This window comes from Chlamydomonas reinhardtii, chromosome 12 (assembly GCF_000002595.2).
Source record: "Chlamydomonas reinhardtii strain CC-503 cw92 mt+ chromosome 12, whole genome shotgun sequence".
NCBI classification, from domain to species: Eukaryota; Viridiplantae; Chlorophyta; class Chlorophyceae; order Chlamydomonadales; family Chlamydomonadaceae; genus Chlamydomonas; species Chlamydomonas reinhardtii.
Genome location: NC_057015.1, coordinates 5,132,006 through 5,153,598, shown reverse-complemented (window position 1 = coordinate 5,153,598; position 21,593 = coordinate 5,132,006). Strand labels below are relative to the sequence as shown.

Here is a 21,593-nt window from a genome sequence, read left to right as displayed (position 1 = left end):
GCAGGTAGGGCTAAGAAATGGAGCCCAGGGCACGGCTTTCCGAAGTCAACAACGCTGCGTTCGCCCCGACTCGTCCTACCTACCCTGATAGCGTCGCGCTTACCCCATAAGGTATAGTACGTTGAATCTGGTAAGGCTGGGGGCCAGTGTGGGGCCAAGGGAGGGCCACCGTAAAGGGCCGCCCAGGGCTGCCGCCCGGTGCCTACAACATTTCTGCGCCTTGCTGCTGCCTTCACCCCCGACCCGCCCCTGCTGCGCTCGACCTCACACCTTTCACCTAACACTCGACCTGAAATCTTCCATCTTACGCCCACCACGCCTGTGACAGTCCCGCTCCCGAGGGCAAGGCGGATGGGACAGATGGGACAGAGATGCGGACCCCATGTGACAGTCAGCTTCGCGCTGTCTCTCAGGATGCGTCCCTTTACCTTTGTACAGATACCTTGATAGGAGCAAGCTAACAAACCGTAATGGGAAGGCCTTTCATCGATTACTCTGAAGAAGATGCCGACTCATTATCGTCGCGCGACTCGCAAGAATGGCTCGCAGTAGCACGCGCAGCACTAGCTGAATCTGGATCTGATGAGAACTTGGATGAAGTAATCGCGTACCTCGGCAGCCTTCGCCGACCAGCCTGGAAGCCAAATGAGGGCGATGTCCCAGAAGGGGGTCTCAAGCTGTTCGACTCTAAGATTGGTGGCCTGCCCTACCTTCTCCCCGATGAGGAGTGGCCGACGAATAACGGTGAGACATTGATGAGCGGTACTGGTAGGATGGAAAGCCCCTGGGGGTGGGGGAGGATGCAGATACGGAGCGGGCCCACGACACCGGGGAACAAGCTGACACGGCGCGGGCGCGGGCGCGGTCGATTGCTTGAGCGCGAGGCTTTCTTCCCCTCAGTGCCAACCTCCCGTACACTTCATACACCTCTGCCAAATTCACTACGCAACTTGCAGGCGACGGCTTGTCGTTCCTGTGGCAGTTCCGGCTGCAGGAGCTGCCAGGGCCGGTGCGGGCGGCGCTGGGGCACAGCTCAGGGCTGATGCAGCTGTTCATTAGCGAGGCCCTGGACGAGGACGAGGGTGAGGCCGAGGGCGAGGGCGAGCTGGAGTAGGGCTGAACGGTGGACTGGGTGGGTAGGTGCTCGTGGTTTGGGTACATGGGGCGGCCCTGCTGCAACTCTGGGCCAGGCCGGGATGGTGGAGTTACGGTATGCCCAGGATGCCGACGTACGCCCTGCGCCATCACCCAACTCTTTGCCGCTGCGCCGGCCACGTCGCCTGGGGTACGCAGGGCAGTGGTACCTGTTGCGTGTGGTGACGGAGTCGCAGCTGCAGCCGCGCGACCCGGCGGACGTGGCGGCGCAGCTGCCGCACGAGCACTTCGAGCTGTACCCGGAGAAGGCGGTGCTGGGCTTTGACCGAGTCATGGGTGGGTGCGGCTGGGGACGGGGCGGGGCGGGGTAACTTACCGTAGTCATTGCCTGACCCAGGTCAAGCAACCGAGGATGGTGGGTTGTTGGGAGAAAGCAGGGTGTGGGACCAGGTGCTGGGGTATGTGGCTTGTCTGCAGCCACCCGCCACTGCTCTGACACCGCCTCCCAAACTTCACTCCCTCAACTCCCGCCTGCGTTACGGCCCGGAATGTGTGCCGCAGACTGCCCCTGCTCTGAGGACGCGCTGTCGGACCTGCCGCCGGGAGTGGACGACCATCAGGCGGCCGTGGTGCTGGACCGGCTGTCAGTGAGTGCGACAGGAGGGGGCGGGCGCAGGGGCACGGACGGGCGGCCCCACGCGCACCGGACCGGCTGTGTGGGCAATGCCCTCCATGGGTTGGTTCGGGGGCACTGGTAACTGGCAGCCCTGGGCTTTCCACGCGTGCTGGTGCAGGAGTGTGTGTGTGTGTGTGTGTGTGTGTGTGTGTGTGCGTGGCTGCGTGCGTGCGTGCGAGTTAGAGAGCACAAAGGAAGGAAACACGCAGGGCTGTGTGTGCGATGCGGACTGTGCATGTGTGTGGCTTGCGCCCCGTGCCGCTCTTGCGGCCGCTGCCTGCAGAGCGCGGGCCTGTACGCCACCCAATCGGGCGACAAGCTCATGGGCTGGCCCAACTGGTGCCAGGGGCCGGAGTGGGCGAAGACGGGGGCGGGGCAACGCTACCTGCAGGTGGTGCAGGTGAGGTCGGGGGGGCGCAGGGAGGCACTGGGGCAGGCGGGTGGCTGCGGATGGCCCTGTGCAACGTGAGTTTGGGATCCGGAGCAGGTGGGCAAGGCTACCAACCGGTAGCTGGGGCCAAGTCTGGGTAATCGTGTTAAGTTGTTGCTGTGGTAGTGTGTCTGTGCACTGGTCATGCTTTGACGGCCACCGTGTTCACACGGCACCGCCCGCGCTCCTGCAGGTGGAGGGCACGCTGGTGCCGTTTGCGGTGGGCGACAGCGGCACGCTGGTGCTGCAGCGGCACCCGACAGACGTGGCAACGTGGGGCATAAGCTGGGCGTGCTGCTGAGGCGGTCGGGGGGGGGGCTGCAGGAGTGGGTAGGGGATAGGGCGAGGGGGCCGGATGCAAGTAGGCAGGCAGTAGTGGGGCAGAACGCAGGTGGTCACGGTGCAACGGTTCCAGACTGTCACGAGGTGACTGCGGCGTCATGGCAGCTTGGCAGTGAACACATATGTTTGGGTACGAGCAGCGTGCAGTGGCCATGGCTGTGTGCGCGCAAGTGAATTCTAACACGGTTTGCTCATGGTATAGCGAGAAGCATGGGACCATGTGAGTCGTTCGAATATTGCGCAAATGAAGCATGAAAGCAGGTATTGTGCAAGCAAGTTATCAAGAATGGACATCCCGGGGTAGCGCAGCAAGTACTGTCTGGCCCGCCCACGTCATGGGCGTGCGATGGGACAGTTATAAGGCAGGTTGGTGAAGTCCCGTTGGGTGCAGCAAACCCCAGCAGATGGCAAACAATTTGCAACGGCAGAGCAGGAGCCCACGTCATGGGCGGGGCAGTACATTGTAGGACTGGAGGGTGTTGCCCAAGGCTGTGCTGCTGGCAATGGGCGGGCTAGCTGATAAGCTGAGCAAAACAAGCACCCGCAGTAAGAGGGACAAGACAGAACGGCTGATGCTGCAACCAGCAGCAGCTGTGGGATAAGAGGTGTCTTTGACACCCGGCACTCCGCGCCACTCTCGCCGCTATAATAGTTCGTCGGGTGAACCTGCGTTCTCCGGCACATACACTTCGCTCCGGAAGAAGTCAACATTTCCTGGAAGTGTGAGGCGGAACGAGTCAGGCTGTGATGCTTGCTTGCAGGTCGGACTTTCAGGACAAGTAGGAAGATGTTGTAACGCTGCGGCATGCGCGCATGTGTGGGCGTGCGTGAGGGGTCAGGGACACGCGCCAGAGGCAGTGGCGCAATGTGTGTGTATGTGTGTACTGCATGCGGAAGCCAGCACTGCAGCACACCGCCTGGTCATGAAGTCTCTGCAGTCTTACATTACGGAAAGGCGGACCCGCGGACCACAACCTCCTTGCTAACTTCAACGTCAACACATGATTACTAGCAGGTGTCGAAGCGCATGCCAAACAACAGGCTCACTATCGAACGTGTATGGGGGGGGGGTTGGTTCCAAGGGGCTTATCCCCTTCCCCACACAGACACATATACACGCAGGGGCGCCCTGGCTACACGTCTCCATGCCGACCACGCATGGTATCTTCTACAGCTAAACTTCGGCATGTAAGTCCATACTTAATATTGGGGCCCAAGTACCCATCAGTCAAGCTTATGTGCATTGATTCCGCCAATTACGAGGGACGCTTCAAGTTTGATGATACCAGCCAACCCCGGCCACTAGCACAAGCAGATTACGCACGTCATCACCCAGCAAAGCTAAACAGAAAGCCCTCCACGAGCTCTGGGATGCAGGTACTGCTACCCGGCCCAATTCCACCTGCACTGTAGCCATGTGCCATCCATAACATGTACCTCGATTGCCAGCTACGCGATGATACGGAATCTAGGATTGACGAGGCGGGAGCATTGCCCGGCCCGTAGCGTCTGGGCGGCGGCACGGTCCTGTCGCATACTCCAGTCCTAGACCCACCAGCTCCTTCGCACTTTCATGCACACGCACGGGCATGCGCATACGTACGCACGCACATGCACACGCACGCCCGAACACGCACACATGCCTACCGCTTCACCCCGCAGCAACACTAGCCGAGTGAGACAATCAGCTGGACATGCTAATGACCGTTGGCCATAGATACCGGTACCTCGGGGCCAGACGTCGCCGTAACCCCAGTCAGGAGAGAACTACTATCGCAGCAGCCTATCAAGACAGCACCGAGACGCCGGCGCACACCTGCTTCGCACTGAATGGCGCGCACGATCGCGCATACGCACGCACACGATCGCACGCCTATCGCTGCGCCTTACATGAAGACGAACCTGATGATGAGCCGAAAGATAAATGAGGCGGCCATTACTTGTAACCTTCTTCACAAGTACCACGTGGCCAGTTGTCGCCAGAACACCTTAAGGAGGACACCCATTTACACAGCAGCCTACCTCCAAAACGTACTGCGACACCGGCGCACACCTGCGAAGCCCCTGTGCGAAAGCCCCTAGCCTATGCCTCTTTCCCAGGAACGCATGACAAAACAACCTAACCACCTAAGCACTTCAAACCATCACCACCACCTCTTCCACCTCCACCTGTGATTCCAGACCTCGCAAACCCAGCCGCATCCACCTTTTCTAGCCAAACACGGAGGCGGTGGTCATGCGGCGCTCCACCTTGTACAGCAGCACGAAGAACGCCGCCAGGCGCGTGATCATGCCCCAGCCCCACAGCCACAGGATGTCCTGCATGAAGGCGGTGCGGCACAGGCGGTCCACCACGCCCGGGTCCTGGTACACCCTGTACAGGAACGCCACAGCCATGCTGTTGCCCGTGTCGCTGCTGCTGGTGCTGGTGCTGTTGCCGCTGTCCAGCGTGGTGTTGTACTGCTGCTCGAACACGGGCCGGAAGGCGGCGGCCAGGTTGCTCGGGTCCAGGCCGCCGTCGAAGGAGCCCAGGTGGTTGTGCATGTCGCAGAAGCCCAGCTGCGACATGGCGCCGGCGGTGAGGAACACCAGGCTGGAGGAGGTGGGCGTGGCGGTGCCGATGAACACCGCCTCCACCGCCCACCGCGTGTACGACATGTACTGCAGCCCCGTCAGCAGCACGTTGCCCTCGCTGGCCGCCACGCTGGGGTTGATGCCGTTGATGATGCCGCCAAAGATGAGCGTGACGCACAGGCCACCCAGCAGCGCGTTGTTGGACTCGAGCAGCACCGAGAACAGGTAGCCCACGCCGAAGCCCCACCAGGCCACAAAGAACAGCACTAGGTAGTAGAGCTCGAAGGGCGTGTCGAACACCGTCATGGCGTAGTAGAAGCCCAGGTACAGAGCCGGGTACAGGCCCTGGAGGGTGGGTGGGGGAGGCGGCGTTGGGAGGTGGGGTTGCGAGTTGGGGTGTTGTGAGGAGGCGATTGCAATTGGGGTGAGGGTACGGCTATAAAGCGCAGGAAGGGGCAAGGCCTGACTGATGCTCCAGCCTGCACTGCGCTGCGGCACCCCATGCAAGTCCGGATCACTGTCCAGCACAGTGCAGGCATGCCGCTGACAACAACACTTGGCGCCGCACGCGGCTGCCATGCACACGGCCGTGTGTTGCCCCCCGCCCCCTCCCACACACACCTGCAGGATGAGGTCCCAGCCGATGCGGCCCAGCATCCACGACATGACGCTGAGGCCCGCCTGCGCCTCGCGCGTCAGGAAGATGAGCTGCTCCTGGCCAAACGTGCGCAGCCCGGTCACCAGCGAGGTGAGCGCAAAGGCCAGGATGACCAGGATGGCGGTCTCGGGCACCTTGGTGATGGACGACGTGTGGCCCTGCAGGTGTGTGCGGGGATGTAGGTGTGTGAGTATATGTTTGCGTGTGTGCATGATTACTGAAGGGGCGTATGCGTACAGCCCAGCCGCCGTGGGCACCATCACTGCGCCTGAGTCGAGCTTTGAGCCCGCGCCCCAGAACACGTCCAGGACACGGACACTCCGCACCCCTGCACGCACCTGGATTGCGCCCATGACCAGCCCCAGCATAATGACCAGACTGATGTCCAGCAGCGCGTAGGCGCGCTCGTTCAGGAACTTGGTGGCGCTGCGGCGCCACACCATGTAGATCTGGCGGCCCACGGACGGCAGCGCGCGACCGCCGCGCTCATGGCCCAGCAGCGAGGCGCCGAAGTGCCGCACACGCAGAGCTGCACGACGAGGAGACGCGCGACGAGGCGGTGGGGATGGGATCAGATACACGGTCAGCTTCACCCCGAGCCAACATGCATGCGTGCGGAGCAGCCCCCAAGCCCCAGAACGCCCGCCACCGCCACCGCCACCGCCGCTGCCATCGCTGCCACCGCTGCCACCGCTATCACTCACCCAGCCACTCCCAGGCCACGGCGCTGTAGTAGGAGATGTAGTAGGACAGCAGCACGCAGCAGTTGATGGGCTTGGCGTCCGCGTACATGTCCTCCTCCAGCCCCTTGCCCTCCTCGCCGTGCTCGTGTTCGCCGTCCTCGCCGCTGTCGCCGCCCCAGCTGCCGCCCTCCTCGCCCGGCTCGCCGGGCAAAGAACCGTAGGGCGCGCCCATGGCCGCGTCGCTTGCGTGCGTGCCGCTCATGTTGCGCTCGGTGGCGGCGAAGCGCACCGAGTGCACGGGCCCGGCGGCGACGCGCGGCGTCGAGTGCGGCGACGCTCGGGACATGGAGCCGGGGCCGAAGCCGCTGCCCGCGCCGCCACGTGACATGTGCGGCGGCAGCGCCAGGCCGGCCACGGCGCCGGCGGGAGTGCCGCCGGCGAGGCGGCTGGAGCCGGGCGCGCCGGCAAGGCCGCCAACGGCCGCAACGGGCGAGTCGTTTAGCGCGGCGGAGGAGTGGCCGCCGCGCAGGGGCTGCAGCAGCGGCACATTGCTGGTGTCGCCCAGCGGGCTGAGCGGGCCCACGCCGCTCATGGTGGGCGCCAGCGGCACGCCGCTGTAGCTCTGCGGCGGCGGCTTGAGCGATCCGGCGCCCACGCCGATGCCCGAGCCCACGCCGCTCAGTGAGGGGTGCAGCTGCGCCGCGGAGGGCCCCAGCGGGGCCAGCGCGCCACTGCCGGTGCCGCCCAGGGGCGGGTAGAAGGCGGCGCTGCCGCCACCGGGCGGCAGCACGCCCGAGGCAGTGCCCACCAGCGGCGGCGCGCCCACATGCGAGCTGGCGCCCCCGGCCTCCAGGCCCTCCAGAGCCACCTGGTCGGGGTTGAGGACCCAGCTGGCGCGCCGCTGCCGGCCACCACCCGGCGCGCGCGGGCCAGAGGCGCCCGGCAGCGCGCCCAGACCCACCTGCGCCGACGCCGCCGCCAGCATCGCCTTCTCCTCCTCCTTGCGCTGCTGCTGCAGCAGCTGCGGGTCGATGTTCTTCTCCGCGCGCATGCGCGCCAGCACCGTCTGCAGCGACTCCTTGTCTGCGCGCGGCATCTCGGCGAAGATGCCGCCGGGCGCGAACACCTGCGGCCGGCCCGCCAGCACGCCGACAGGCTCGCCGTCGGTGTCGAAGCCGTCCTCCTCCTGGCCGCCGTAGCCGGCGGCGCGGATGCGGCGGCGCATAGCGGCATGCTGGCCGCCTGTGATGGAGCCCATGCGGCCTGTGGCGGTGATGGAGCCCATGCGGCCGCCGCCGATGACCATCACACCCGGCGCGCGGCCGCCGCCGGCGGTGATGCTGCCGACACGCATGGCGCCGGCGGTGATGGAGCCCATGCGCCCGCCGCCGATGGCCATGCCGGCCAGGGCGGCAGCGGGGTGGCCGGCAGTGATGCTGCCCATGCGCATGCCGGCGCCGCCGGTGATGGAGCCCATGCGATTGGCGGCGGCGACGATGCTGGCGGCGTGTGCCGGGTCCATAGCCTCCAAGCGGGCGCCGGGGTGGGCGCCAGTGGCGCGCGTGCTGGTGCTGCCCACGCGGCCGGTAATGCTGGCGATGCGGCCGCCGGCCAGCACCGCATTTGCGACCGCCGCCGCCGTGGCACCCGACATGCTAGGCCCGCGGCCGGTCGTGCTGCCACGACGGCTACCAGCGGCGCTGGTGCCGCTGCCGCGGCCGGTGACGCTGCTGGCGCGGCCGGTCACGCTCTTGTTGACGCGGCCGCCGGCCACATGGTTGAGCTCGGTGTCGCTGATGTTGGTGCTCACGCGGCCGCCGGGCGTCAGCACGGCATGCAGCCGCTTGTGGTGGCGGACCGCGCTGCCGCCGCTGCGCTCCACCGCACTGCCGTAGCCCGCCTCGGCGCCACTCAGGCCCGCAGAGACCCGCGGCGCCGGCAGGCCCAGCATCTGAGCCAGCTCGCGCTCGCGCGCCGCGCCCAATGAAGCCGCACCGTTGCCCAGCCCGGCCATCTCAACCTCGGCCATGGCCGCGGCCACGGCGGCGTTGCTCGGCCCGGCGCCCATGCGGCTGGGCAGGCCCAGGCCGCTGGCGCGGCGCTGGCGGCCGCCGCCGGCGCGCGGCGTGCCGGCGCCACTGCCGCCGCCGGCGCGGCTGACAGACAGGTGGCTGGCCATCATGCCGTACGGCACGCCGCCAGAGGCCGCCGCCGCCATGGGGCCCGCCGGGCCGCCGGGGCCGAACCGGCTGAAGGAGCCGGCGGCGGCGGCCGCCGCCGACGTAATGCCCGGTACACCCATCACGCCTCCGCCGCCACCTCCGCCGCGCGACATGCTGCCTGTGGCCTCCACGTCAGCGGCCATGGCGGCGTAGCCCGCGGTGCCGAAGGGGCTGTTCTCGACGCCGTCCATGCGGCCGCTGCCGGCGGCGGCCATGGCGGCCATGGCTGCGGCGTGCTCGGGCAGCAGCAGCGTCTGGGCGCCGATGTTGACCACCTCGGTGCGGTTCATGGTGCCCAGCGCGGCTGCGGGGGTCGGAGGTTCCAGGAGTATGGACAGTCAAGACACTGGCGGGAGTGGGAGTTCCAATCATGATTATGGGTAGTAGGGAGCAGGGCACGCTGTATGCAGGCCAGCTCCACACAGCTCACAGTGCAGGAACTCGCTTGCTCCCAGCCCACCTCTTGGACCCCCAACCGATGCAGCAAACCCCGTATCCCCCATCATCCCCAGGCCGCATCCGGTCCCGGCCCCGCCCCCAGCCCCGCGCCCCGCACCCACCCAGTGCCGGCGGGTGGTTGGGCATGTACATGGACTGCATCACCGCCACCGACTGCAGCCGCGCCGCCACAAGCGGGTTGGCGGCGCCGGCGGCCTTGGCGGCCTTGGCGGCGTGGTGCTTCATGGTGATGGACAGGTTCTTCTTGCGGAAGTACTCGCGAAGGTCGTACCAGTAGTCTTGCAGCTTCTTGCGCTCGGCAGCGGCCTCGTGGTCCTCGGGCGCGGACTTGAGCTTGCGCACCCTGCGCAGGATCTGAGGGAGCGAGGCGGGGTATCGAGGTGGGGTTGAGGTGGCGTTGCGTAATGCGGGGATTGAGTTGGTGGGGCGGCGGAGGGTGGAGTGGTTTGCTTAAAGGAGGAGGGATGAAGCAGCGGTAGAGCGCGAGGATGGGATGGGCGAGGCGTGTCGTCAGGCGCAGACACAACTTGGCTGGGTTGTGGAAGCAGGTACTGCTGCGAGGCAGCGGCGAAAGCCTGCAGGCGACCCTGATCGGCTCCGGCCCCAAACAGCCACGCAACCGCCCATCTGACCGCCCTACCCCCCAGCCAAGGTCAGTCAGTACTCACGACGTTGAGGCGGCGGCGCTTCTCCGCCTTCTCCTGGCCCCGCAGGTAGCCGTGTGCGCCGCGCCGCCTCCTCCGCCGCACCTCGGCCGGCAGCTGCGCCTCCTTGAGCTTGGTCTTGATGCCCTCCAGGAACTGATCGCGAGTCACCACGCTGTTCTCCTGTGGGGGCAGCGGCAGCAGCAGCAGGGCAAACAGGCGGGCAGAGGCACGGGCGAGGGATGAAGCGGGTGCGCGTGAGCGCCTGCCAGAGGCTGGCGCATAGAGCTGCGGATCCGATGCGTCTGCACACCAAGTATAGGCAGCACAGCCCTCCCGCACAGCTGGCCCGCCCCATCACAGGTTCCTGCCCTCCGCCTGCCCTCCCCCCCCCTTCTCCCCATCCCGCCCTCCGGCCCTCCCATGCACACACGTGCCTGCAGGTCGAACTGCTCCACCGTCTCCTCCACGAACTTCTTAAAGTGGCGCTCCGGCAGCAGCTTGCGCAGGCTGGCGAAGAAGTAGAGGAACTCCTCGTAGCTGAGCTCCTTGTTGCCGCCCACATCCAGCAGGTCAAAGTTGTCGTGAATGGCCTGCAGGTCCTTGGGCCGCCACGGCACCACCTTGGACAGATGCGTCACACGCCGGTTCTCATACAGCCGGTGGACCCTGTATGGGGAGGCGGGAGGGAGGTCGCAGGGGAGGGGGCGAGGCGAGAGGGGGCCGCGATGTTGGAAGAGAGGCAATGGGAGGCGCCGGCTTACCGTAGTGTTACAAAGGTTTCGGGATTAATATTTTCGGGGAGGGAGCCTACAATATTTATGAAAATGTTCGGGAAACTAAATATTCGGGACGCCCGCCACGGAAATTTTCGAGCTTGATTCGATAATTCGGGGCACCGCTGAACGCACCCGGAATGGGCCTGCGGCACGGTCTGTGGCCCTTGTGACAGGGCGCCTCTCGTGTACCGTTCACCAGAACCGCATACTCCTCATGCCATTGTGCATACACAGCACCAGCCACGAGCCACCAGTCACCACCAGCTTACCCCGCCTACTCCCCACGCCCGCACCCACGCTTGCATCCCCCACCCACACCCCCACCGGCAACCCCCACCCCCACCCCCACCTGCACCCCCACCTGCACCCCACGCCCGCACCCCCCACCCCGGCGCGCGGAGCGCGCCCGCGAAAAATCAAATTTCGTGCTGTTGATACTTATTTTCGGGAAGCCAGGGCCATTTATAAATATTAAATAGGTTCGGGAAACAGGTTCGGGGCCTCTCCACGAACTTAGTTTCCCGAAACCTTTGTAACACTACGGTATGCGATGACGGGACAGGAAGCTTGAGGAGCGCCCTCTTCACCCTGCTGTTCCAGTTCTCCGTTCGTTTGACGCCACCTACACCCGACACACACACACACACACACGCGTGGCGCTACTCACATCTCCTCCACCTCGTCCTCGTCGTCCTGCAGCATGGGCACCTCCTCGCCCAGCAGCGCCGCCGCCGCCGTGCTGTGCACCGCGCCGCTCAGCAGCGCCTCGCTGCCGCCGCTGGCCAGCAGGTGCCGCTCCGCGCCGCCGCCGCTGACGCGATGGTCCTTCTCGCCGCCGCCGTGGCTGCCGCCGCTTCGCTCCACCCGCATGCGCATGCTGTTCCGGTAGGCGTCAAGCAGCGAGCGCTTGGGGTGCTCGTCGCCGTCCTTGTCGCCCTCGCCCTCGGCGCCGGCAGCTGCGCCGGCTGCAGCACCGGCGGCCGCGCCTCCGGCCGCGGCGCCGCCGCCGCCCTTGTCCTTGGCGGCGACACGCGCGATCTTGAGGATGTCCATCATGTTGGCCTTGCCGCCGGCCTTGGCCTTAGCCGCGAGCTCGGCCTTCAGGTCTGCAATGTGCTTGTCCTTCTCGCCGCCGCCGCCAGCAACGCCGGCTCCGCCGCCTGTCGACCTGCGAGCAGCAGTAACGGCCGCCGCGCTGGGGCCTCCAGCGCCGGCCTCCTCGCCCGCGCCGGTGGCGGCGGCGGCGGCTCCGCCGCCGCCGGCTGCCTCGGCGTCGTCGCCGTCGGCAGCGGCGAGCAGGTTCTTGCGTGAGGGCGCGGGCGGGTGATGGAGGAGGGCCTTGCGGGTGTTCCCGGCGGCCGCGGAGCGCAGGTTGCCGATCTCGGTGGCGCGGCGCTGCTGCTCCACGTTGCGGGCCATCTTGAGACTGCGGTGCGCAATGAGGCGTGCAGGGTGGGTAGTTTAATCCGGTGGGGCTGTGGTTAATGGGCAAGGCGTCAGGACTTGCGCACAGGCGGTGCGGCGGGTTGCGGCAAGCGTGTGGCCGGCAACAGGCGGGTAGCAGTGAGCATGGGCGCCGACCGCATACCGTACACCCACACCCCAAAAACATCAAGAACAACAACAACAACAACGACAACATCACAACAACCCGTGCGCACATGTCCATCATGGAGAGCTTCTTGGGCTCGGCCGCGCCGCCAGCAGCGCCGGCGCCGCGCTTGGCCGCCACCTCGCCGGGCGCCGTGGTGGCGGCGCCGCCGCCAGGACGGTGGTCCTTGTCGCCGCCGGTGCTGTGACGGAAGCGGTCCGCCGGTGGGCCGGCGTGGTCCTTGTCCTTGTGCGCCTTCTCCAGCTGCGTCATGGCCACGTCCCAGAACGACACCTTGCCGCCGCCCGCCGCGCCGCCGCCCCCGGTGAGGCCCTGCACCGTGTTGCGGTTGCCGCCGGTGGTGCGGTCGCCGCCGGTGCCGCGCACCATGTGCGCCGAGGCCCTGCAGCGAAGCACCGTGTGCGTTTGAGGAGCATAGGAGCAACGAGCAAGAGGCCAGATTCCAGAAAATGAGCGGGACGAATCTGCCTGCAGGTCCCAGAGTGACCGCAGCTCCACCTCACGCCCTGTCACGTGCCTACATGCATGCATCCCTCCTCACAGCCCCCCATCACCCCATCACCCCATACGGCCATACCCCATCACACCATACCCCATACCGTGCGTGATATTCAGCCACTGCAGGGGCGGAGACTACCCCACGCGGCTAGCCCCCACTCCCCGCCACCCCCCGCCTCCCGGGCGCACCTGCGCGGCATGACGCTGCTGACCGAGTGGCTGCGGCTGACCAGCCCGCCGTCGCCGCTGTTGCGCCGCGACGTGGAGCCCGTGTGCGCCTTGCCGTGCCGAACCACCGCACTGATGTTGATGCGCTGCCAGCGGCTGGCGTCGCCGCCGCGCAGCGGCATCGCCGAGCTGCTGAGCTGAGGCACACGGCGCACGTTGGCGCGCAGGGTGGACCAGCGCTCGCGGGCGCGGCGGCTGGCCTCGGCGCGCGCCGACTCCAACACACGCGACGGGTTGACGCGCGCCCAGGACTTGCGCGGCGGCTCCGCGTCGGGCGGCGCGGGAGACAGCACGACCTGCACCTTGGCGCAGTCAGGGAGGGAGGGAAGGGGGACGGGCGGCACGCAGTCAAGACAACGCGGCGTATGTTGCATCAGTAGCAGGGTTCCTGAAACCTCCCTGCATGCACACATCCGGCCATTCCACAAACCCCAAGCCCCTTCCTCATGTCCCCGTCGCTGGCCATCAGCCACTCACAGTCGGCTCGCCGCCGGCCGCACGCCGCGCCTCCCGCTCCCGCTCCCGCTCTCGCTCCGCATCCACCGCCGCCACGGCCCGCGCCGCCGCCGCGCCCAGGTCCACCGACACGCCGCTCGTGTTGCGACCCATGCTGCGCTCGCCGCGGTGCGCGCCCGCCTTGCCGCTGCGGCCATGCGAGCGGCGAAGCACCTCCCGCGCACGCCGGCTGCCGGCGGCGGTGAGCGTGGGCGGCACGCCCGCCTCCTTCAGGCTCTCCACCGTCTGCAGGAAGCGCCGGCTGGCCGGGATATCCGCCTCGGGCCCCTCCAGCGCGCGCGGGCTGTCCGCGCCGCCGTTGCTGCCGCCGCCCCCGGCGGGGCCAGCGGAGGCGCGGCCCATGCCGGCGCGCAGGCTCTCAACCTTGGCTAGGCCACGCGCGGCTGCGATGGCGGCAGCAGCGCCGCCGGCGGCGGCCACGGTGCCGCTATCGCCGTTGGCTGTGGCCACAGCCGCGCCGACGGAGCCCACGTGGCCGCTGCCAAGCAGGGTGCTGTCGGCTCCAGCGGTGGCGGCGCTGGACGCAAAGATGTCGTTTGCTGCCAGGCCCAGGCCGTCCTCGCCGGCAATGGGGGCGGCGCCCATGCCTGAGCGGCGCGAGCCATAGGCACTGCTTCCCGCCGCGCTTCCCGCCGTCATGGCAGCGGCGGCTGCCGCGGCCACAGTTGAGTGGGTCGTGTTGGTGGTGACGTGGGCGGTGGGCATGAAGCCGTTGCTGTCCATGGCCGCCGGCGGCGACACCGCGGCGCCCACGCTGCCGCCGGAGCCTAGCGGATGGCCGAAGAAGGTTGCGCCCGCGGAAAGCGAGGGACCGGGGATCGCACTGCCGCCGCCGCTGCGGTCTGGAGCAAAGCGGCTGCGCTGGTGCGTCATGGAGCTGTGCTCCAGCGCCGCACGCGTCAGCGGGCCCGGGCTGGTCGGCGCGCTGCCGCCACCGCCGCCACCGGAGCCGGCGCTGGGGCCGGTGCCGCTGCCGCCGCCACCGGGGGCGCCGCCGGCGCTGCTGACCGAGTTGCTGTGCGAAGCCGCGACGGCGGCGGCCACGGTGGCGGCGAAGAGGTCCGCGCCGCTGCGGCGCCGCAGGCCGCTGGGGCCTGCGCTGTCGGACTGCTGAGAGTGGTAGTGGTAGTGATCGTCATGGTGGTGGTGGTGGCGGTGGCGGCCGCGGCCGCGGGTGCGGTCGCTGTGGCGTGGGGAGTAGTGTTGGCCCTGGTGGCCGCGGCTGCTGAGTGGTGGAACATGGGTACCGGCACCGCGGCGTGTGGACACGTGGTTGGAGTCGGGGCGATGCCCAAGGCGAATGTGTTCTTCCTCCTCCCGGTAGTACGGGTGCGTGAAAGGAGCCGCCGGTCGGTGAGGTTGCGGCGATGGCGACCGCGAGTGGCCGTGCCCGCGGTGACTGCCCGCCTCGTGGCGGCCCGCTTGGTAGTGGTGATGGTGGTGGTGGTGGTGGTCGTCGTAGTGGTCATCGTACTGTGGGATGGGGATACGCGCGCAAGTCAGGACTAGGTATGGCACACTTTGGACGATGCTCCGGACTGGAGTCCAGGGAGTCCAGATTACGCGCGCTGTTCCCGCTGGGCACCCCAAACCTGTGAACTGATCAGTCCCGCACACCCAAGCCGCCCGCGCCGCCACACACCCTCTTCACCCGTGCGCCTACCCCGTAGCTGCCCTCGCTCCCGTCCTCGTCGTCCCAGCTGCCGCTGCCGGTGATGCTGCCGCTGGCGCTGCCGACGCCGCCGCGCGCCCGCAGGTCCTCCTCTTCCTCCTCGCCGAAGTCGGGGTTGGTCAGCTTCTCGATCAGCCACATGCGGCCCACCTCCTGCCACACCGTGAACAGCTCGTTGGGCACAAAGTCCTCGTCGTTGTCGCGCCACACGGCGCCGCTGATCACGTCCAGGTAGAAGTCTGCGCGCGGGCGAGTGCGCACATTAGGGCGGGGTGGGAATGCAAGGGGTGGGAGGTGGCACACGGGCCATATGGCGGCACTTCATCCCAGGGGCCCCTGAGCTTGTGCAAGCTGTTTGCGCCTCACCATACGGTGAACCGCTTCTTGCCACCCGCTCCCTGCGGCCTGCGGTGCCCACGCCCCTACACACAATCCTACACACCGCCCCCCGCCTCACCCGCCCTGTTCTCATTGGGCGGCGGCCTGAAGCCCAGGAAGTTGAAGTAGGCCTCGGCCAGGTTGACCGGGCCCAGGAACACGGTGCGGCCGCCCACGCCCAGCAGCAGCACCGAGTCGAACATCTCAAAGATGGAGTAGCGGGGCTGGTGGATGACCACCATGACGTTCATGCCCGCCTCCGCCATGTGCTTGAGCGCCAGCACCACGTCGTGCGACACCGCGGCGTCCAGGCCGCTGGTGGGCTCGTCCAGCATCAGCAGGCTGGGCTTGGCCACCAGCTCCAGGCCGATGTTCAGGCGCTGAGGGGCCAGGGCGTGGGCCATGGGGCCAGGGCGTTAGAAAGAGAAAGTTGGGAGGGGGCCAGGAGCTCTCGAGAGTTGCGGTGCGCAGACCCATGGTTGCGGACATGATACAGGGCGAAATGCTACGATTTTGGCTGCAGGAACGCTGCCTGCCAACGCCTGGCCCCCACAGCTACGGTAGCAGTCTGCCAGCGCTGGGACAGCGAGGCAATGCCCGCCATGTCAAGCCCCATACCCCCGGCTGCTCGCACCTTGCGCTGGCCGCCCGACAGGCCCTTGCGCCCCACGTTGCCCACGATGTCATGCTGCACGTGCGCCATGCCCAGCATGCTCAGCGCGCCGCGCACCGCCGTCTCGCGCGCCGCGCGGGGCGTGCCGCGCGGCAGCCTGAGCGCGGCGCTGTAGAACAGGTTCTCGCGCACCGTCATGGTCTCGTGCACCACATCGTCCTGAGGCACAAAGCCCGTCAGGTACCTGCGCCGGCCAGGCAGGCAGGGCGCAGCCAGGTCGGTCAGTGGGACGCAGGGCGTGCGCATGCCCGACTCAGCGGCTGTGGCGGATGGCGGGCGGTCGGTCAGGTGGTGCCGTCAGGCCCGCTGCGTCCCAGCGCAGCCTTTGCCGCGGCTGGTGCAGTCAGCATCACATGCACATGCGCCTGCGCCTGCGTCACCGCTTTCCAACCCTCCTTGTCCACACGCGCACCTGATTTCCTCGAACACGCAGGGTGCGCCCAGCTCGACCTCCTGGCTGTCGCACTTCCACACTGTCACGTTGCCGGTGATGACGCCGCCGCCGGCCTTGCCGATCAGCGCCGTGATGAAGGACGACTTGCCGGAGCCGGAGGGGCCCATGATGGCGTGCAGGTGGCTGTGCGGGAAGTCGCCCGACACGTGGTCCAGGATGCGGCGCCCGCCCTTGAGCTTGAGGCACAAGTTCTCAAACTGTGGTGCGGGCGGGGCGCAGAGTCGAGGTCATGAAGGTTGGTCATGCCGATGTAAAACCCGCACCTGAATCCCGTGTGGCCCCCGCTCCCTCCCTCCCTCCTACCTGAATGGTGAGGTAGGGGCTGATCTTGTCAAAGCCGGGCGGCAGGCGGTCGTTGCCCAGCTGCTGCAGCATCTCGTCATCTGCCATGTTCTTCTCCTTGAGCGCCGCAGCCGCCTCGCTCTTGCCGCTGCGGGCACCCGCCATGGTGCTCATCTCGCGGTCGGGGGCGCCGCCGTCGCTGCGGCGCAGCACGCGGCGTCTGCGCAAGGACAGCGAAGGCGGGGAGACGTGTGCCTGCAGTCAGGTGGTGCTCCCCAAGCAGCCTGTGCAGCCCACAGAGACGCCGCAACGCCATTTGCTACCCTTCCTCACCATTCAGCTCGCACGGCCTTGTCTTCTTTCCGCTCTCCCGCCCTCCCTCACGCCTCAGCCCTCTCGCCCCGGGCCACCTCCCCCGCCACCAGCCGCCCTCCGCCCCGCACCGGCACCGGCACTTACCTGAACCAGCCCTTGAAGCGGCGCCAGCCCGAGCGGCCGCCCTTCTTGCCGCCCTCGCCGCCCTTCCAGCCCAGCCACTCCGCGGCCCAGTAGTCAGCGTCGTCATCATCACTGCAGGCAGGAGCCACGCCAGGTGGGGCAGTGTCGTGCCATGCCGTGTCATGTCGTGCCATGCCGTGTCGTGTCAGGCGCCTGGCACAGCCTCTCCGCGCCACGTACTGCGTGCGGCCCAATCTGCCACCGAACTCTGCTACCCGACGCCCAGTCCCCTCACGTCACCCGCCGCCACTGCCCCGCCGCTGCAGCCGCGTCGCCTCTGCCCCGCCTGCCCTCCCCTCCCGCCCGCACCTGTCGCTGTCCTCCTCAATGCCGCCGCCGCCAAAGCCCATGGCCGCCAGCGCCTCCAGCAGCTTGTCGTCGTGCGCGGTGCGGCGCATGGCCTTCTCCTCGTACAGGTTGTACAGGATGCCCGCCACCGGCAGCATCAGCATCAGCACCACGAACACGATGAAGCCCCACCAGGCCACCTGCGGCTTGCTGATACCCGCGTCGTTGCAGGACAGCAGGAAGCCGCAGCGAACCGGCTCCACGGACTTGTCGGGGCAGAAGTAGCCGACGGGGCACAGCGTCTTCACGCCGGGGGAAGGGCAGTAGTAGCCTGCGGTTGGGAGGGCGGGAAGCGGTCAGTTGAGTGGTCGGACGGGCCCCTGTGTGCCACACGCACCACCTCCAATCCCTCTTACATAGATAGTTCCAATCATGTTGGCTTCTTGCCCGCCCCTGACCTTCCTTCCGTACTTGACGCCCACACCCCATCCCGCCCCCAGTGCCCCTGCGTCCTTGAACCCCACCCCACCCCCAGGGTCCCCACGTCCTCACGCCTCGCTCCCTTGCCCTCCCCCGCCTGCCGCTCAGTCCCCACTCACCCCCAGGGCAGTAGTTAAACGGGTCCTCGCTCCCCTCCGGGCAGTAGTTGCCGCTGAGCGGAGAGCCCTGGGTCACGGTGGACAGCACGTAGGTGGGCTGAGGCTTCACGGTGGCGAAGGGCAGCTGGTTCAGGATGGTGTCGAACGTGCACGTCACCGGCTCTGTGTTCGGAGGGAGGGTGCAGGCAAGGCGCGAAGTTTGAGCAGCAGTAGAATGTGGATATGGATGAGGGCCGCCCTCTAGCCCAGCCTGCAGCTTGCCGCATTCAAGCTTCCCCAATGCGCGCAAGACGGCCAGTCGCCCCGCCTGCATCCACCAGCCCCTGTACGCCCCACCCTACTCCCTCCTCAGCCCCCGCCCCCCCCGTTTAAACCCTCCACCAACCGCCGCTGCAACCCCTGGCAAATCCAGCACCGACTGACCGCCCAGTGGCCCCCTCCTGGCTCCTGCCCTCGCCCTTGCCCTCGCCCTCGCCCCTGCACCTGGCACCCACCCGTGGAGCCCTCCGTGCAGAAGTCGCCCACTGTGCAGTTCTGCTTCACAGACGGCGCGGGGCAGTAGCTGCCCGCCGGGCACAGCCGCGTGTTGCCGCAGTCCTTGTTGCTGTTGCTACTGCCGCTCCCGCTGCTACTGCTGCTGCTACTGCTGTTGCTGCTGCTGTCCTCCGCGCTGTCCAGCAGGGCGCTGCGGCGGTTGCACACCTCCACCAGGTCCTGCGTCTTCTCCACGGTGCCCTCGGGGCAGTACTCGCCCACCAGGCACGGCACGCAGATGCCCATGGTGAGCGGGATGTAGGCGCGGCTCATGAGGTGGCGCATATGCTGGAAGTTGGCGGAGGAGCAGCGGAAGCCCTGCGGGCACGCCGCCTGCGCCGTGGTGGCGTTGGCGCCGCCCAGCAACGCCAGGTAGTCGATCCACTGCTTTGTGGAGCCGGTCACCAGCGAGGTGTCGGACTGGTACTCGGGCGGGATGGCCATGCAGGCGCAGCCCGGGTAGGACAGGCCTGTGGAGAAGATCTGGGCGTCGGGCGGGCAGAAGGCGTCGTAGTGGTCGCGCCGCTGCAGCAGGAACACGCGCACCAGGTCCTCCGGGTACACGGGCGCGGTGGAGGGGTTGGCATCCATGGTGGGCGGGAAGCTGGGCAGGGAGGTGGTGGTGGCCGTGGCGTTGCCGCCGGTCGTGGACTGCAGGAAGCGCCGGCGCAGCTCGGCGCGGTGGCGCGACACGGCACCGGTGGCGTTCAGGCCGCCGCCCGAGGTGCCGTTGACACCGCCCGAGGTGCCGTTCACGGTGGCATTGACGCTGGTGTTACCGGACCGCGGCGGCGAGGGCGGCGCCGGCGGCGGGTCCGGCGGCGCGTTGGGCGGCGGCGCGCGCGGCGACTTGGCGGCGACGTAGCCGCTGTAGGTGGCGTTGGCGCGCGTCACCTGAAGCACCGCGAAGCGCAGCTGCTCCGGCGGCAGGAAGTCAAAGCCCACGCCGCCCAGCACCGTGCCTAGGTCGAACCAGCCCACGGCGGGCGCGGTGCCCAGTGTGGACTTGAACAGCGCCGCCACCTCCACCGCCGCGTCGATGACCCACTCGCTGGCGGCCTCGTCGTCCGGGTCGTAGGGCAGCCCGAACACACCCGGCAGCTGAGGGGAGCACAGGTGCAGGAGGGCAGGAAGGCAGGTGTGCTTGGACAGAGTCAAGACGCGTCCTGTTTCGGGTGGCAGGACAGGCAACCTGCACGTGCTGTGCCGCCACGCCATGCCCGCTGGGCCGCGCCTGGGCTCCCGCTTTGCCCCGCTGCCCATGCTCAGCAGCCCCCTACCCTCCAGTTCCCCTTGCGTCACGCCACGCACCACGGGTCGGGGCGAGTGCCCGCAGATCTGGCGGCAGGAGCCCTCCCGCACGTCGCCGTCGTCCAGGCACTCGTAGCAGGACACGCACTTGCCCACGTAGCGGTCGCAGTAGGAGCCGGTGCGGCAGGCGCGGGAGGAGGTGCAGGTGTTGAGCGTGCGGGAGCAGCCGCAGGCGCTGCACTCGTGGTTCGTAATGCCACTGCGCGTGACCGGGGAGGATGTGAGAAGCGGAGGAACGGTTGGTTTTGTCGCAAGAGGTGGGAGTGTTGTGGGGAGGGTCTGGCGAGCGGGCTGGTTTGTAGACGGGTGCGGTGTCGGTTAGCTGTTGGCAATGCAAAGCATGTAATGCAGAAAACATCTCAGCAGGGCTCCTGGGCAGAACAGCAGCCACGCGGGCGCGGGGGCTAGCATGCGTGCCGCGGGTGGGGGTCTCCAGAGGTGTCCCACCCGCGTCCCCATGTGCAACACCCCGCTGCAAACCAGCCTCCGGGTCCCGCACTCAGCACGGCCTTAAACCCCAACGCTGCCTGCCCCTCCTTGATTCAGAGACCCACGCTTCCCGAGCCACACGTCGGTCACCGCATTAGCCATGCGTTGAGAAGTACACGTCACGCACCTGCAATTGCGGGGAGGGGAATCAAACCGGGTGCACTCCAGGCACGCCTTGTAGCACGGCGTGCAAACCTGGAACGTGGGCTGGTATGGATCCGGAAAGCAAAAGTCTACGTTGTTGGCGCAGCGATTCGGACGAACGCCTGTATCGTTGCTGGCCAGCCCGCAAGGGGCAAGTGCCTGACGCCAAAACGGTGGCTTTGCCAGTTGCTCTGGGATATCCAGTTCACCATATGGACCATTAAGAATTAGCTGTGCTTGGCCCACGCCCCAGACTGCCACCGACAGGGCGACGATGAGGCCACACTCCAGGAGCCTCGCGCGCACGCCTTGCAGCCTGCTTAATCGCCTGTTCCTCGGTTGGCATCCCATGGCCTCTCCAACTGTTCTTCAGCCCGTATAAGGGCTATCACGCCCTTGGCAAACCCATTCGCAAATGTCTTCCGCTGCCAGGCGTGCTGCTTCAGTTACAAGCGCACCGATATAATACAAGTGACTACTATGAAAACACTAAGTTATACTAGCGAGGAGCTACGAGGCATGCGTACACACAGGGCCACGCCGAGACAATGCTCTACCCGGCAAAAATGAGCTAGGATCAGTATTGATGTATTATGTGCACTATCAACAAGCTTATGAGCCTGCAAGGCAACTAGTGTACGTGGCGGGACTAGGCCTTGAAGCGAGCCGGTTATCGTCCTGGGGCTTTAGCCCAGTTGACTTGTTGGGTTCTAACTATTGAGTGCGCTTGTATATATTGCTACCTCGTACAGCCTGCGGAATAGCCGATTCTCCATCTGCCAACTGCTCAGCAGTGTGAGAGGCATTCAGACCAGGACGGGCGCAACAATCGGCATAGCCGTAGGAATCTCTGCA

At 67.0% G+C, this 21,593-nt stretch overlaps 2 protein-coding genes across 3 annotated transcripts; one reads left to right on the top strand and one right to left on the bottom strand.

Annotated features, from left to right (window-relative positions):
- Window positions 1-83: 83 nt before the first annotated feature.
- On the top strand, window positions 84-3,351 carry CHLRE_12g527150v5 (uncharacterized protein). The gene is made up of 6 exons (XM_001696826.2): window positions 84-744; window positions 957-1,082; window positions 1,294-1,431; window positions 1,657-1,742; window positions 2,055-2,171; window positions 2,395-3,351. Exons 1-6 carry the CDS (start codon window positions 471-473, stop codon window positions 2,500-2,502), a joined length of 849 nt encoding a protein of 282 aa, XP_001696878.2. The 5' UTR covers window positions 84-470; the 3' UTR covers window positions 2,503-3,351.
- A 120-nt stretch (window positions 3,352-3,471) lies between these two features.
- On the bottom strand, window positions 3,472-21,453 carry CHLRE_12g527100v5 (uncharacterized protein). 2 transcript variants are annotated; one of them, XM_043068508.1, is made up of 22 exons: window positions 20,722-21,453; window positions 20,106-20,304; window positions 18,755-19,895; window positions 18,261-18,422; window positions 17,683-17,992; window positions 17,335-17,445; window positions 16,897-17,095; window positions 16,552-16,790; window positions 16,101-16,323; window positions 15,546-15,846; window positions 15,080-15,327; window positions 13,378-14,889; window positions 12,862-13,202; window positions 12,224-12,556; window positions 11,230-11,988; window positions 10,221-10,452; window positions 9,808-9,966; window positions 9,241-9,493; window positions 6,480-8,984; window positions 6,114-6,304; window positions 5,739-5,933; window positions 3,472-5,462 (listed from the first exon to the last, which is right to left on the bottom strand). In XM_043068508.1, exons 1-22 carry the CDS (start codon window positions 21,087-21,089, stop codon window positions 4,755-4,757), a joined length of 10,689 nt encoding a protein of 3,562 aa, XP_042918604.1. In that variant the 5' UTR covers window positions 21,090-21,453; the 3' UTR covers window positions 3,472-4,754. The 2 variants fall into 2 exon arrangements, with proteins under 2 accessions (XP_042918604.1, XP_042918603.1); XM_043068509.1 differs by having other exon boundaries at window positions 12,862-13,196.
- Between the last annotated feature and the right edge of the window lie 140 nt (window positions 21,454-21,593).